This window comes from Rhinolophus sinicus, chromosome 3 (assembly GCF_057876585.1).
Source record: "Rhinolophus sinicus isolate RSI-liver-muscle chromosome 3, RSI-T2T, whole genome shotgun sequence".
Taxonomy (NCBI): Eukaryota; Metazoa; Chordata; class Mammalia; order Chiroptera; family Rhinolophidae; genus Rhinolophus; species Rhinolophus sinicus.
The window spans coordinates 190,874,200-190,891,683 of NC_142503.1; the positions used below are offsets into that span (position 1 = coordinate 190,874,200).

At 35.4% G+C, this 17,484-nt stretch overlaps 1 protein-coding gene across 2 annotated transcripts in view; it reads right to left on the reverse strand.

Annotated features, from left to right (window-relative positions):
- The window catches only part of RPS6KA5 (ribosomal protein S6 kinase A5), a 152,643-nt gene that overhangs the window by 96,222 nt on the left and 38,937 nt on the right, over positions 1-17,484 (reverse strand). For both annotated transcript variants that reach the window (XM_019745027.3, XM_019745046.3), the window contains exon 2: positions 4,225-4,296. In XM_019745027.3, coding sequence (XP_019600586.1) covers positions 4,225-4,296 — 72 coding nt within the window. The remainder of the gene's footprint in view (positions 1-4,224; positions 4,297-17,484) is intronic.

Genomic DNA, 17,484 nt, shown 5'->3' on the forward strand with positions numbered 1-17,484 from the left:
AGCATGTAAATGGAAAATCCCAAGAACTAGCTCACAGTTCACTGGCAGATTTCCCCAGCACAACCTCTGCCTTCAGGGAGCTTATCTACTTCTCTAGATTCCTGCTCTCATTTTCATTAAAAATCCCAATAAGGATTTTCCTTATTCTTGCCAGTTGATATATACAGTTGAGTACCTTTTTAAGGTATTTTATCCAGCACTTCAGGAGTTTAAATGAGGAGAATTTTCCAGAATATATAAGCAGTCATCTTATCAGAAAGAGAAAATAAACTGCCTTTCTATTTCTACTTATGTATTTAGAATATACTGCTAAATATAAAATTGACAAATCAAGGAACACAATTAGTTTCCTGGCTTTTGGTTACATACTATAAAATTCAGTGATAAAAATTAATTAATATTAAACTTTAATAGTGTGCATGAGAAGATCTGCAGATTCTATGTCTGTTTCACTATAGAGAGTTATGTTACTATTGAATAAAAGTTTTGGGGCTTTGACCATATCTGAAATAAAAGATGCTCTTAGTCTGAATTTTTGTAACTTCTTTTCTAAAAAAAATTGCTACAAATCTATTTTAAAAATAAAATCAATAATAATTGGATTAATGAAAAGCAGAAGCAAAAATATGTAAATAGTAGTTTCATTTGATCAACTGTGCTAGTACTTTTATTAAGTTTTTGCTTTTGGTAAAAAAGTATAAAAGCTGACAACATTTCTAAAACTTTAGTATGACAAGAATGTAAATTTTAATCTCTAGAACATAGAAAAACATATAAATATTACAAATAAAAAATAACAATTTGCTTTCTAATATTTAAGAATTTTACAGAAATCTCTTACCATATGGAATGAGTGTACTCATTTATTCATTCCTTTATTCACTCATTCACTAAATATTTATTTAGAGACTACTATGTGTAAGGCATTACTCTTGAAAACTTAGCTGTTGAGAAAATTTCTATTTATCCAAATCCTATTTTTCTGGTGATTTGTATTATTGAATTAAGAGATGAATTCTGATTGAAATAAAATAGGCCAAGACATTACAAAGTTCTCAAGGAACATAGATTGTAATTTAAGTTTAAACATATAATATTCTTCTGTCACAGATTTCTTACTGTCTTACAAATTGCTATACCTCACCTGCAGCAAAAAAAATCATTCTTTTTTTTAAAAATTTATTGGGGTGACAATTGTTAGTAAAATTACATAGATTTCAGGTGTACAATTCTATATTACATCATCTATAAATCCCATTGTGTGTTCACCACCCAGACTCAGTTCTCCTTCCATCACAACATATTTGATCCCCCTTACCCGCATCTCCCACCCCCCCACCCCCCTTACCCTCTGGTAACCACTAAACTATTGTCTGTGTCTATGAGTTTTTATTTCTCATTTGTTAAAAAGATCATTCTTATATCAAGGATCAGTTAAAAATGGAATAAACTTAAGAGGGAAGTTATACAACCTTGCATTCAAAATATTTAAGTATGCATCACTTCATGTAAAATAGCAGAAAATGGGAAATGAGTGAGTTGACCAGAATGATTTAATTACTTAAGGAGGACATTTCATTCTTAAAAACTAACCTTGGCCACTTCACATCCAGTAGGATGACTACAACAAAAAGTTAGAAAGTAGTTAATAATAAGTGTTGACAAAGATGTAGAGTTATCAGAGCCCTCATACACTGCTGGTGGGAATGTCAAATGGTGCGGTCACTTTGGAAGACAGTCTGGTACTTCCTCAAGAAATTAAACATAGAATTATCATTTGAAACAGCAATTCACTGCTAAGTATATGCTCAAGAGAAATTAAAACATATGTTCGCACAAAAACTTGTACACGAATGTTCATAGCAGCATTATTCATAATAGCCAAAAGGTGGAAATAACCCAAATGTCCATCAACTGGTGAATAAACAAATGTGTTATATCCATACAATGGAATATTATTAAGCCATGAAAAGGAAAGAAGTACTGACTCATGCCACAACATGGATGAACCTAGAACATATTATGCTAAGTGAAAGAAATCATACACAAAAACCCACATATTATGTGATTCAATTTATATGAAATGTCCAGAAAGGACATTTAGATACAGAAAGTAGGTTAGTGGTTGTTTAGGGCTAGGAGGATGGTGAATTTGGTAAGCAATAATTGCTAAAGTGTTCATAGTTTCTTTTTGAGCTAAGGAAAACGTTCTAAAATTGTGGTGATGGTTGCACAACTCTATGAATATACTAAAACCACTGATTTGTACACCTCAAATGGGTGAACTGTATAGCATGTAAATTGTATTTTAATAAAGCTATTAAAACATAAACCACAGAGATGAAACAGATTCTGTGGCTCTAATATAAGTTGACCTGAACAAAGCAGATTCTGTGGCTCTAATAAAAGTTGACCTGAACAAGCTTTTGACAAGATGGCATAGACGCTATTTCTGAGGGAACTGTGTCACCACAGGACTGTGACCCTTTCCCCTTTGAGGAGATATTGTCTTTGGAATAAGAAACAAAGGGAGGGATAAAGGAGTTATTATGATATTTTGAAAGCATGATTTCATAGTGACAGAGTGGGGTGGGATAGTTTTTGTTTTGTTTTTTAAATACATCTTTGCAAATGATCTGAAAGAGAGAATGCACAATAAAGTCTCCAAGTTGAAAATTACACTATACCCTTCCTGACATAAAATATTTAGTTGATGAGAATGAACCATAGGGCTCAACACAGGCAGTAGTAAAGGCTGGCTCTACACAACATGCTAAACAGGGAAATGACGAAGACCTTGTATGGCAAGGCCCAAGGCATGAAGGCTCATTACCAAATGACCTAAAGACATAGTACATATGTGAACCTGAACACATGCATACCCATGAGCATGCTAGGGCAGTGGCTGGGATTGACTGTGGAAGTCCAAAAGAAAGGATTTTTTTCTCCAGCTAGAAGGCTTGGCACTTCGGAAGGTACGGGAAATAACCTCGTATGGAGAGCAGCAATCTATCCACCTGGGGCTGGGAATCTAGGAAGGTAGACAGGCCCCTGAGAGTGTGAAGCTAAACTTTAGTGGGGAAGAAGAATGGTCTGTCCTCTGAGGTGCGCTCTCCCCTTCCAGGGAAAGAGACAACAGGCCTGCTGAGGATGGACAAAGAGAAGGAAAAAGTCCTGCTTTTCCCGTCTGCCTGAAGGAAGGAAAACGAAGCAGCACGTTCTCAGCAGTGGTGAGTGCAGAGCAACACATTCCAGGGGGAAAGCTGAAGAGACGAGGTGCACGCCTGACAGGACCAGCTCCGGAACTGGTGGGCCCAGTGAAAATGAAAGTGTGGGGTGCCTTGTTCATGAAGTATTTACAATTTCAGAACAGTGAAAGCAGAGCATGAAACCAAACGTGGGGCTCTTCTAAGTGTGGGATCTCTGCAACTGCCCAGGTTGCACACTCATGAGGCCCTGAGTGTCAGTAGTGGCAAAAATTCAGAAGGCATAGAAAAGTATAAAGCAGAAAAGTCAAGATTACCTAAAATCCCACCGCCCAGGGACAATCACTGTTATCATTTTGGTGTACATCCCAGAGATTTTTCTATATACATATATACATATAGATACTGATTCATACAATTCTTTATGTTACGGAAATGGTATATTGTACATTCTCTTCTATAGCCTTTTCTTTAACTTACTATAATATGGAGAGCTTTCAAAAATATTAGTAAATACAGATCATTTCAATCTTTTGTACAGATTATAGGGCATATACATCCATGTTCCATTTAACCGAACTCATATTGTTAGCTTTCTGAAGGATCTTGAGTTTTTAATTATTAAAAATTATTATCACTGAATATCAAGGAAGTTAAGTGAGGGTTGAATGAGACAATCAGTATAAAGCACTTTACACAGTACTTGGCAAGTAACAAGTTTTCTATAAATGTTAGTGATTTTTAAAAATATTGTCTCTTATGTAAACATTGAACTAATTTACATTCCGAACAGCCGAGTAAGAGAGATTGATTTTTTTCTAAATCCTTGCTAATTCTTTTAAATCTTTCCTTTTGTATATCTTCTATGATTCATTTGTTCATGTTCTTTGACAGTTCTCTGACTGGATTCCTTATGCTTTTTCAATTTTAGCTGATTTCTGTGTTTGGGATATCAATCCTTTGTCATAGGAATAACAACTATCTTTTATTTTTAAAAAAGAATTAACTTAAGACTTACCTCCAGTTCCTAGGACCTTCAGGAGCTCGAAATTTTCAATCCCCACCTTCTCAGCATGTCCTGTTAAATTGGCTAAAAAACAAAGAGAAAAAAGAATTAAGGGGACCAGCAACAGGAAGAGGCTTGTGAGATACGAGCAATGTTTTGTTTGACTTGGGGGGCCAGCAGTATTCACTTGATAATTAATTGTTCAACTGTACAGCTATGTTCTATGCAATTTTCTGTATGCTATACACTCCAATAAAAATTTTTTTTAGAATTTAGTAACTATATATCATGTGTATCAAGGTTAACATAAAAATAAAGTGACTATTGAAGAATAGAATCCAAAAATAAACAAATTCTGATATGCAGATAGATATGTAAAGAAAAGTGGACAGACTTAGATGTATTCATTTATTCAACAAATATTTACTAAGTGTCTAGTAAATGCCAACACCAGGTTATAGACTGGGTTCTACTCGCATTTCAGCCACTAAGCACCTGAGCATGATTTAGCCTGCGTTAGTCACCTGGCCACCCTGTGTCTCAGCTCCCTCATCTCTAAAATGAAAGCGTTGGTCTCAGTAAACTCTAAGATCTCTGCCAGCTCTAAAATTCTAGGACTATGTTTAAAAATACAAAATTCTTCAAAAATATGTTCTGTCCTAAATAAACAAAATAAGGTTATCTTATTAATGCGCATTTTCCAAAATACATTACATTGAATTCTGGTCCTATCCTATGAGATGTTAATATGTGTTATGTTTGGGGGAAAAGTGCTTTCACGTTGAATAAATTTGAAAATTGTTGGCTTAAACAAAGTTAAATGGGTTTCTTCACTGCTGAACTTCACAGATTATGTGCCATGAAAATATGCATGTGACTCTTCAAGACTGAGATATTACATTTGACAAATTTACTGGACCACACAATTACGTTTTATGGCAATACCTACTGATATGATGTGAACCAGTATTCCGTAGATGTGGTTAAGGAGCCTTGGTCTAAATCCTAGGTCTACCACTTAAAACAGGGGTGTCCAAACTTTTTTCAATGTTTTTTACCAAGGGCCATATGCGGTAAAATACACAAACAGCCGGGCCACTCACTCAAGGTGAAGTGCGTATTGCCTCACCTGGTTTATTTAAGTAAACTAAATACATTTTTGGAATTTGCTGCGGGCCAATAAAAAATGGATTGCAGGCCGCAGTTGGCCCGCGGGCCGCAGTTTGGACACCCCTGGCTTAAAAGCTGCGTGACTGTGAACAAATTACTTAACTTTTCTGTGTCTCAGGTCCCTCTAGTGTAAAATGGGGATAATAAAAATACCTACCCTCAAAGCACATTGATGTCTACAGTTGACTTTGAAATTCATAAAAAATAAAGTGGATAATGGATGAATACTAAATACGAACAGATATGTGACAGAGCATTACAACAAAATGTTAATTATAGAATCTAGATAGTATAAGGGTGTTCAATATATAATTCTTTCAAATTCTCTGTATGTTTGGAAATGTCCATAATAAAATTTGGCAGAAAATAAAATACCTCCATCACTGAGTTATGATGAAGATTAAATAAGATAAAGTTATACAGTGCTTGTTCACCAATAAGCCTTATTATAAATGTTTATAAACAAAGTAATGCTTTGGGACTATAACTTCAAGAAAATTTATTTTCAGATTCAACTAAGAACTTCTAGAATTAAAAGTTTCAGGGGATAAGTAATTTCAGTGTCTTTCCAAAGTTTAACTAAATGCATAAAAAAAAATTTTAATTGAGGTAAAAAACACATAACAAAATATACCACCTTAACTATTTTCAAGCGTGCAACACAATGGTGTTAACTACATGAGCACTGCCTGCAACAGATCTCTGCAACTTTTCCATTTTGCAAAACAAACTCTTTGTCCATCGAACAACAACTCTTTTCCCTCTCCCCCAACCCCTGAGAAATAGCATCTACTTTATTTCCAAGAGTTTGACTATTGTATTAATGCACAATTTTATAGTGGGAACAAATCAGTGTTACATGGCCCAGGCCTTGAGCCCACATTGACATCAAACAGACCTACGATGAATACCAAAAACATAGGTAGTATCTTAAAGTAAACACACAATAATAGTATATCCTCCTGTAGTATGTAAAGCAGGTTATGTTATAATAAAAGCCAAGCCCATCGGAAACCACCACTTTTGAAATATTGATGTGGCTCTCTTCTAATTGAATGTCAAATTCTGTTACTTCATTATGCAAAAAAATTTTAAACTTAAGACATCATTAAAGAGTCATATGTCGAAAATGTTACAAATTATTACTCCTGGTTCTCACTATTAGAAGTCTTCTTTTATTTACTGTGAGACACGTAAAGGCCCAGCTTTCCAAAAGCACTGCTGTCTTTGTCCTCTATTTCTCCCATAACTGTATTTGCAGCTACATTAGGACAACAAGGAGCTATCTTTCGATACACAGCCACTTCAGCCTTTCTTCACACACACAGAATTGCTTTCATAGGAAATTACGAGATCACAGATCAATTCCTCCTTATTCTACAAAGTAGACCACCTAGGAAACCCTGGCCATTCACCAAGATCTTTCAGATGATCTGTGAAGGGCTGATTTTGTTCATCATCTACTACCTCTACTATTTGGTTCCTGACATAAATTAACGCGTCACCTGCAAGGGGAACTCAAGGCTTCCCCAAACTCCTACCCCCTGGGGAGAAGAATGGACAGGGCTCAAGATGAAGGGAACTGATGGCACCATCCGTACTTGGGGGACGGGGAGGTGGTGAAGAGTCCAGGTGACGAGGTTAGCTCTGGTTTCTTCAAGGTATGTTCTCTTTGGATTCTCCTCTCTTTGGCCAACTGCTGAGAGTTTATTTCGTCTGTGTATTGCTTTTCTATAAAGATTGTTCCCAGGTGGCTGGTGAGGTAAGGCAGAACTTGAGAGAGGTTCTTCCCTTCCTCAAACCTCAAGTTTTCCAAGTCCTAGGAAAACCCAAAAACGCTGGGCTTGAAAAGAGCTTACTTAGCCCTGGGCTCATAAAAACATGTTCTTTTTCACCCCGAGTTTCTCCTAGAGTTTATCCTTCTTGGCCTTTTCTTGCTTAAGAACGATGAGACTCCAGTGAACAAGTTTAGTATCTGCTTAGGACAAAGGGACTGATAACTCATAAGCAGATCCACGTGGACCCGCTCAGTTTACCAAGGGCAAGGTTTCAGTTTGGGGTCAGGCACCAAAGATCGAGCTTGTCATAATGTACTCATTGACTTCCTTTTGTCTTCTGTCTTAATCTCATTTGGGGACCAAGCAGCGGTAACTGCAAGAGAACAGGACACAGAGATCGTAATCCTCACTAGTCCTCAAAACTATTATCTGTGATTGTCAGACAACATTCCTTTGCTTCATGTCTTTCACTGTGAAGATATGAAAAACAGTAACTTTTTTATTTTAAAAAATTAATTACAATTTCACTAGTGTTGAAACAAAAACAAAATCATTCACCACTGAACCCTGATTTTTATTTTATTTTCTTATTATTTTGCTTTTGAAGTGCTGACAAATAGAAGCAAACCATTCATGGGTCAATTTTTTGCTCAAAGGGAAAATTAACTGAAGATATTTGAGCACTAAATACCTACAAAGAACATTTTTAAGTTTGATTGAGGCATAACTTACATACAATAAAATTCACTCACTGAATTGAACAGTTTGATGAATTTTGGTAATTGTGTACACTCATGAAATCTCCACCACAACCAAGATATAAAACAGTGCCATCATCCTGAAAATTTTCAGTATGTCCTCTGGAAGCCAATCCCTTCCCAGACCACGGGCTCAGACAAGCAATGATCTAATTCCAGTCACTGTAGTTTTAACTTTTCTAGAATTCCATATAAGTGAAACCATACAATACATAGTTTCTTTGCATTCAACTTCATTCATTTAGCCTAATGTTTGTGAGTTTCATCCAGGTGTGTGTGTGTGCTCGTACTTTATTCTTTTTTATTACAGAGTAATATTCCATAGCATTGATATACCGTTAGTTGATGGATTGGCAATGTTGGTCAGATTTACATTATGTGCAGTTTGGGGCTAAGATAAAGAATTTCTGTGGATACGTTTTCATTTCTCTTGGGTAAATACCTAGAAATGAGATTGTTGCATATACGGTACGTCCATATCTACCTGTGTACCATACTATTTTATTAAAGTGGTTCTGCTCTTTTACATTCCCACCAATAATATGTGAGAAGTCCACTGGCTCCACATCCTTTTGAGGAGTTGGGAATATCAGACCTTTTAATTTTAACCATTTTAGTGGGTGTGAAATGGTACCTAATTGTTTGTTTCCGGACTTTATTTTTCAGAGTAGTTTTACGTTCATGACGAAATTGGGCAGAAGATACAAGATTTCCCATAGACCCTCTGCTCCCACTCATTAATAGCCTCCCTCATTATCAACATCCCTCACTGTCATGGTGCATTTGCTATAATTGATGAACCTACACTGACATGTCATTATTACCCACAGTCCATAGTTTACATAAAGTACACTCTTGGTGGTGTGCATTCTGTGGGTTTGGACAAATGTATCTGCCATTACCATATCTGGCATTGTACAGAGTAGTTTCTCTGTCCTAAAAATCCTTTGTGCTCTACCTATTTATCCTTCCCTCCCCACAACCCTTGGCACACACTAATCTTTTCATTGTCTCCATAGTTCTGCCTCTTCTAGAATGTCATATAGTTGGAATCATACAGTATGCAGACTTTTCAGATTGCCTTCTTTCACTTAGTAATATGCACTTAAGTTTCCCCCGTGTCTTTTCATGACTTGACAGCTCCTTTCTTTTTAGTGCTGAATAATATTCTATTGTCTGCATGTGACACAACTTATTAACCCATTCACCTATGAAGGACATGTTGGTTGCTTCCAGGTTGGGGCAATTATGAATAAGGCTGCTATAAGCATCCGTATGCAGGTTTCGGTGTGGACATAAGCCTTCAATTCCGCTGAGTAAATACCAAGTGACAAAAATGCTGGGGCATGCTGTAAGGGAATGTTTAGTGTTGTAAGAAACTGCCGAACTTTCTTCCAAAGTGGCGGTTCCACTCTGCATCCCAAAGGAAAATGAGGCTCCACATCCCCACTAGCATTGGGTGTTGCCAGCATTCTGGATTTCCCTGATAATACGATGTGGAACATCGTTTCAGATGCTTATTTGTCATCTGTGTATCTTCTTTGGTGAGGTGTCTATCAAGTTGTTGGCCCCCTTTTTAAAATTGGGTTGTTTGTTTTCTTATTGTTGAGTTTTAAAGGTTCTTATATATTTTGGATAATAGTCATTTATCAGCTGTGACTTTTGAAAATATTTTCTCCTGGTATGTGACTTGTCTTCTCATTCTCTTGACATTGTCTTTTGCAGAAAAGTTTTTAATTTTAATGAAGTCCAGCTTATCAATTCTTTCTTTCATGGATCGAGTTTTTGGAATAGTATCTAAAAAGTCATCACCCTACCCAGCCGGAGTCATCTAGGTTTTCTGTTTATGTTTCAGGAGTTTCATTAGTTTTATATTTTACATTTAGGTCTGTGATCCATTTGGAGTTAATTTTGGGGATGGACGTAAAGTCTGTATCTAGATTCACTTTTTTTGCATGTAGATGTCCAATTTTTCCAGCACTATTTGTTGAAAAGACTTTCTCTGCTCCATTGTATTGTCTCTGCTCCTTTGTCACTTGACTTTATTTATGGAGGTCTATTTCTGGCCTTTCTATTCTGTTCCATCAATCTGTCTATTCTCTCTCTAATACCACACTGGGTTGATTACTGCAGCTTTACAGTAAAGTCTTAAGTTGGGTAGTGTAAGTCTCTGCCTTCATTCTTCTCCTTTAATATTGTGTTGGCTATTCTGGGTCTTTGGCTTCTCCATGTCAAGTTTAGAATCAGTATGTTGATATACACAAAGTAACTTGCTTGGATTTTGATTGGGATGGCACTGAATCTATAGATCAAGTTGGGAAAAACTGATATCTGACATTACTGAGTCTTCCTATCCATGAACAGGGAATATATCTCCATTTATTTTGTTCTTTGATATCTTTCAGAGAGTTTTGTAGTTTTTCTCATATAGATCTTATACATATTTTGTTATATTTATACATAAATGTTTCATTTTGGGGGTTGCTAATGTAAATGGTATTGTGTTTTTAACTTCAAATTCCACTTGTTTATTGCTGGTATATAGGAAAACGATTGACTTTTGTATATTAAGCTGGTATCCTACAACCTTGCTATAATTGCTTATTAGTTCCAGGAGTTTTTCGGTCTATTCTTTCAAATTTTCTACATTGTCAATGTGGTTTCAATTTGCATTTTCTTGATGACGAGTGATTTTGAGTATCTTTTCATGGGTCTATTGGCCATTTGTATATCTCTTTGGGGGACTTGTCTGTTCAAATTTTTTGTCCATTTTTTTTTAAAGTTGTTTGTGAGTTACCTGTTTAGTTGTAAGAATTCTTTATACAACTCGAATTAAAATACTTGGTCAGATGTATGTCTTGCAAAAATTCTGTAGCTTGCCTTTTTAAAAGCAAATTTTAAAAAAAATAATGAAGTCCATCTTATCAAATTTTTTCTTTTATAGTCTATGCTTTTTGGATTCTGTTTACAAAATCCTTGCATAAGCTAATGTCACATAGATATTCTCTTATGTGTTCTTCTAGAAGTTTAACAGTTTTAGCTCTTACATTTAAGTCTATGATCCATTTTGAGTTAATTTTCTTCTATGATGTGAGGTAAGGATCAAGAATTTTTTCTCATATAGATTTTTTTCTCATATAGTTGTTCCAATACCATTTAACAAAACCCTATCTTTTCACCATTGATTTATGTTGGCTCCTTTGTCAAAATCAATTGACCACATAAGTGTGGATTTATTTCAAAACTCTCTATTCTGTTCCAGTGGTCTACATCTAGCCTTATGCCAGTAGTTTACTGCCTTGGTTACTGTAAGTTTTGCAATCAGGTAATATAAGTCTTCCAACCATGATCTTCTTTTTCAAGATTGTTTTGCACTTTCCCACAAATTTTAGAATTAGGTCTTCAATTTCTATTTTAAAAAAAAGAAAACCTGCTAGGATTTTGACTAGAGTGTTTAATCTATTCACATTTATTTTAATATAAACTGCTAGGCTAATAGTTTAATCTATTAACATTTTAATGTAATTATTGATATGGTCGATTTGGATCTACCATTTTATTATTTGTTGTTTTTTGGTGTGTTTTTTTTAAAAAGATTTTATTGGGGAAGGGGAACAGGACTTTATTGGGGAACAGTGTGTACTTCCATGACTGTTCTTTTTTCCAAGTCAATATTGTTGTCTTTTCAATCTTAGTTGTGGAGGGTGCAGCTCAGCTCCAGGTCCAGTTGCCGTTGTTAGTTGCAGGGGGCGCAGCCCACCATCCCTTACAGGAGTCGAACCAGCAGCCTTCGGAGTTAGGAGGAGGGAGCTCCAACCGCCTGAGCCACCGGGCCAGCCCCTTATTATTTGTTTTTAACTTGTCTTTTCCGTTGTTTGTTTCCATGTTCATACTTCCCCATCTTTCAAAAAATCATGAGTGCTTTTTAGAATTTCGTTTCAATTTCACATTGACATTTTAACTTTATTTCTTTGTATTAGTGTGTTGTTGCTCTAAGGATTACATATACATTTCTTACCGTTCATAGTCCTGTTATAATTAATACTGTACCATTTCACTTAAAATACAGAAAACTTGCAATCATCCATTATGGAATAGTTGTTATATATTATATAGGACAACATCGTCTACTCATGCTATAAACTGCACAAGACAATGTTATAAGTTTTGCTTATATGATATGATTTATAAAGAAATTAACAGGAAAGAGACTTTTGCATTTCTGCAGATATTTATCATTTTTAATAATCTTTCTTTTCCAAGGAGCCAAAATTCCATCTGGTATCATTTTTCCTCAGCCTTGAAGAATTTCCTTTGATATTTCCTGTAGTGCAAAATTCTCTGAGTTTTCCTTTATCTGAAAAAGTTATTTTTTGTAAACCTTCTTTTAAACTTTTCTTATTGAGATATAATTCCCATACTACTCACCCTCTTAAAGTGTATTATTCAGTGGTTTTTAGTATATTCATAAGATTGTGCCATCATCACCACTATCTAACTCTGGAATCATCTTCATTCTTGAAGGATACTTCCCTGTGATATAAAATGCTGAGTTGACAAGCTTTTTTCTTTTCTTCCAGCACTTGAAACATGTTTTTTCACTCTCTTTTGGCCTTCATAGTTTCTCAGGTGAAATCAGTCATTAAATAGATCACTACTTCTCTGAAATGTGTCATTTTTCTCTTACTACTTTCAACATTTGCTCTTTATCTTTGGCTTTCAATAGTTTTACCATGATTTGCATTTATGCAGCCTGGTATTCATTGAGTATATTTACCTGTAAATTTCTGGTTTTAATCAAATTTGGGGAATGTTTGCCTTAATTTTTCAAAATTTGTGTTCTAACTCATCCTCTCTCTCCTCTCCTTCTAGATTCCAATTATTAATAAATGTATGTTGGATTGTTTGATACGACCTAAGAGGTCCCTGAGACACTATATTCATTTCTTCCCCATATGTTTTCTCCCTGCTCTTCACATTAGTTAATTTCTATTGCTGCATCTTCAAGTTTACTTCCTTTTCCTTCTGAGATCTCTATTTAACTGTTAAACCCATCCAGTGAATTTTTTTATTTCAAGTATTGTATTTTTCATTTCTAGAACTTCTGTTTGATTCTTTTTCATTGTTTCTATTTATCTGATAAGATGTTTTTTCATTCACTGAGAGCATGTTGTTTTCTTTCATCAAAGATATTGAAATAGCTGCTTTAAAATTGTTATCTGCTATTGCTACTATCTCATTCATGTCAGGGTAGGACTCAAGTTGATTTTCTTCTTGGGCTATGTTCCATTTTCTTGATTCTTTATATACAAGGTAATTTTGGATTGTCCTTAACATAAATGTTAATTTGTGAAGACTCTAAATTGTTATTTTTTTCCTGCAATGAGAGCGGTTTCTTTTATTTCAGCTGGCAAATATTGTGGCTTGGCTTGAACTGCAAGCTCTGTTTCTTAGGAGGTAGCTTTAGGCCAGCTCAGATTTTTTTTTATTTTTTTTTTGGTCTTTTGCTGAGCTGTTCTGAGTCTGTTGTATTCATGCATAGTTCAGAGGTCAGTCAGAGATGTGTGCACACAAAATTTGAGGACTCTCCCTCCTCTAGCTCTTCTCCTGCGATTCTTCCACTATCTTCAGTAGTCAGGGTTTGCTGGTTTCAGTTTCCTAGTTTCCCTGGCCAGAGAGACTACTGTTTTTCCACCAGAGTACCCTGAATATGGACTGTACTTTGCCTGAAGCTCAAGGCAGTGAAAAGGCAGTTACTTCCTACAACTTCAAATGTACTCCCCATTAGAGTCTCTCCGCTTTTGTTTACTCCCAAATATCTTAAATACCGGAGGTGCCAAAAAAAATGTATACATATGAGTTGTATTCATCTCTTGTTATTGGTATATATTGAGTATTACAGTTTTAATACAGTTTTTTCCTTTCTTAAAATGTGTATATATTTTTTTGGTACCCTCTGTAGTTGCTTTTTGTATTAAGTCCAGGCTTTAGAGTTATTTCTTTACAAAGGAATTCTCTAGTAGGGGGTCTTATTCTGACATTATAAGAAGCAAAAGTCTTCCTATAATCAACAATAGTAGTTTCTTCTTTTACTTCAATTACTGTCCTAGCAAGTTAACTTCAAACAGTAAAATAAAATTAAAAAGGTGATAGGATATAGGCCCATCTCAGGGATCTTACTATCCATGTGATTCTTTCTTTTACATTACATCTGTTAGGCAAAGTAAGTGTTTATATATATAGAAGCAAGTCAATGGGTAGGTCTGTCATATTTTGGCTGGGTCAGTATTTGTGAATTATAAAGATTTTTTCATGTGACAAAACACATAAAAGGAAATGTATACTATACAGAATCCTAAGCAATGACAAACACATTCAATCACGTGAGTCTAGGTGTCCAAATGGTTCTCATATCTATGCTATTATTTGTCATTGTAATTAGAAGCCTTTAAGTACGAAAGCCTAAAAATAAACTACATTGCTCTTAATTAAACTGTTAACCTAAGATCAGGAGCTCAAATTTCCCAGCAACAATAATAACATTTATTAGAACAAGACTTAAAATATTTACATATTTTACTTCACACTAGAGGTGAAATAAACATTGCCAATTACAGAAATCTGCATTTCTGAGCCATTACATGCCTTAGTAAAGTCAAAATAATACGTTGATCATATGGTGTGAAGCTACCTGCATCCCTGGGGCCGGACTGTCCCAGAAACAGGCCTGTACTATTGAGAGAGAATTGTCCATTGTCTTCCGCCACACATGAAAGTAACTGGCATTTTATTGTGGTTATAAGAGCTCCTTTTCCTGTGCCAGGCACGTCTCTGCCCAACCCCTTGTCTAGTTTTGTCCAAAGGCAAGAGAGATTACTAATCTAATTATTCAAGAGTCCAAAATTCTGACTGGGCACAGTTAGTAGTAGGTAGAATCGTTGTGTTAAAAGAACAGTCTCCATACAAGGTCCATTTTTGTTTCTTTGTTTATTTGTTGCCTCAAACTTCTGTCTGGGCCTGACCCCCTGAGGCCAAAAGGTCGTTCTTGTCCACTTCTCCCTTCACTATACATAGCAGTTCACTAAGTGGATTCAGAGGTTCTTTTGGGGCCTGGTCTTCACTAACTAGTTTGTTCTCCCTTCTAACCCTCTAACACACTCCTCAACATGCTGGTCCCAAGATTATAATTAGATAGCCTTGGAGGGGAAGCAAGAGTCCTCACTTAGGGCTTAAGCTAAACTGCATGACCAATGCTGCTTTTAAGAAGAGTTCCACACGGGTGTGTTGGAAGTTGGCACAGCTTCTTTAATTGGTACTCTGAGTCCCACTGGTTCCTTGTACACAGTTCCCTCACGACTCCCGAGGACAAGAGACGATCGCCTGGGCAGAGTGTGGGCATTTCTGGATTTCTGACTACACAGCTTAATGACACCAAAACCTCGCCCTCAGCCCCTATGTCCTCATTTAAAAGATTAACTCCTTCCCACACAAAAAATGCCTTATGAAAACTCTTCACAAGTATATAAAAGAACGAAGGTGATCAACAAAATTTAAAAACTTAGGCTAGAGCTATTGAGTTGGTACATAACAGTTTGACCGTATCAGTTATTTGTATCTGATGTCTATTTTGATGTCCACATCACAGGAGTTGCTAAATATTAGTAAACTTGGAGAAAAACAAATACTTTTAAACTTTTCAAGGTCTACTTTAGGCCTATCTCTATTGTTAATCAGCTAAGACAGTCTCCTCTCATCAAAAGTATTTATAGTTTTTTTATATTAATGCATCACTGAATTTATTCATTTAGGAAAGGTAGGTGTGAACACTTTTAATGCTTTCACAAAGCAATTTTAACCAATTTTTCTTATTAAAATATTAGAAACGATACTATTGAAAATCCTTCACTGGTTGATTAGTGTTATTATCCTATAATGCATACTTCCTGGTTAGGAAATCACTTTTAAGATTGAATTTAAGCCCTTTACAAGAAGTCCATGGATTTAACAAAAAAAGTTTGCCAAAATGCAAACAAATTTCAATATTTAAATGATTCCCTTTAGATAACAGTCTGAATTATTAACAGTAGTTAAAGAAAAAATCTTGTATTATACAATGCATATAAAATAGTTGGTTCCTTACAGTGTAACAAGATTCCTTTAGCTCCTTGTATAATATTACTATGGTTATCTGCAATGTGGGAAAACATGACTGATATGATTTTAAAAATAATAAATTTAAACTAAAAGGATAATTCTCTTTTCTCCCAAATTTAAATAGCTTTGTCGGTTGCATTATTATTAACAATTAATCTAGGTTCACCGTTTTTTAAAAAATAGACAATATAAATAGGCCCAAAGTAGACCTTGAAAATTTCCCATATTCCCCACCACTCAAAGATAGTTATCGTTAATCCTTGGCATATGCTTCCAGGATTTTAGCCATAAACCTATGATTGATACACAGTATCTAACCCAACTTTCTAGGCAATTTTATTACCAAATGTAATTATAATGCATATTACTTATGATTTTTTAAAGTTGTGAAATATTTAACTTGGAACTTCCTATTCTAATGGAGGAAAACAATCAGTAAAAACACATTTTTTCATTCTGTCGCCATAGTTTCTGCTAAGCTACACAAATGTATTGCACAAAGCCTATGCTGAAATCATTTGGTTAGATCCAAGGATTCATTTGTGTACAAGCTAAGAAAAGGCTTAATTTAAAAGCACTTTTACAATTAAAGTAGAAATAAAGAGCCATTTCACGTAAGTTTTTTATTACATGATTAGTTTTTTATTACATGATTAAGGCACGCATATACCAGATTTTATTCAATGAATTAATCACCTATTACACTTGCAATAAGCTATGAGAAATTTAACAGTAAGGATTATGGAGTCTGTGGCCATTAAAGGGAATATCACGACCGTGTGAAGCTAGTAAGAAACTCTCACTGAGAATCCAGGCCCTCCTTCACCGAGCGCCTCCTGACACCTGAACTAGGTGTTAGGTCTGTAGCTAAGAAGTACAGGATTTAAACTGGCAAAGACGAGACAATGGCTGAGGAATTCTGGGCTAGAAGAACAGCTAGAGCAAAAGCATCAGTAGGAATAAGTCTTTTCCTAGTAGAGAATAGGAGGACTGTTCTAATTAACTATAATTGGTTTATGTGGGAAAACGAGTAAAAATATAACATCAAGTAAGTACATGAAACTAGCTGATTCAAAATCTGTAATGCCACGCTAATTAGTTTCAATTGAATCTATAAGCAGTAATAGCTTGACAGGATGAAAGCAAGGTTTTAGAAAAATATTCTGACAGTAGTGTGTCATGTGGACAGTGGCAAGGAAAGATGAATGCTAAAAGATGGCGAAGTTATTGCAATACACTAGATGTGTGCTAAGAGGCTGTGGTTTGAGTAGAAACTACAAGGAAGAGGAAAAATGAACCGAAGGATCCTTGTAATACTCAGTTCAAGAAACATTCACTTAACACCTGACTTGGGTGCTGAGACTACAAAAGCACACAGGACAGGGTCCCCAGTTTCAAGGACAAATTAATTG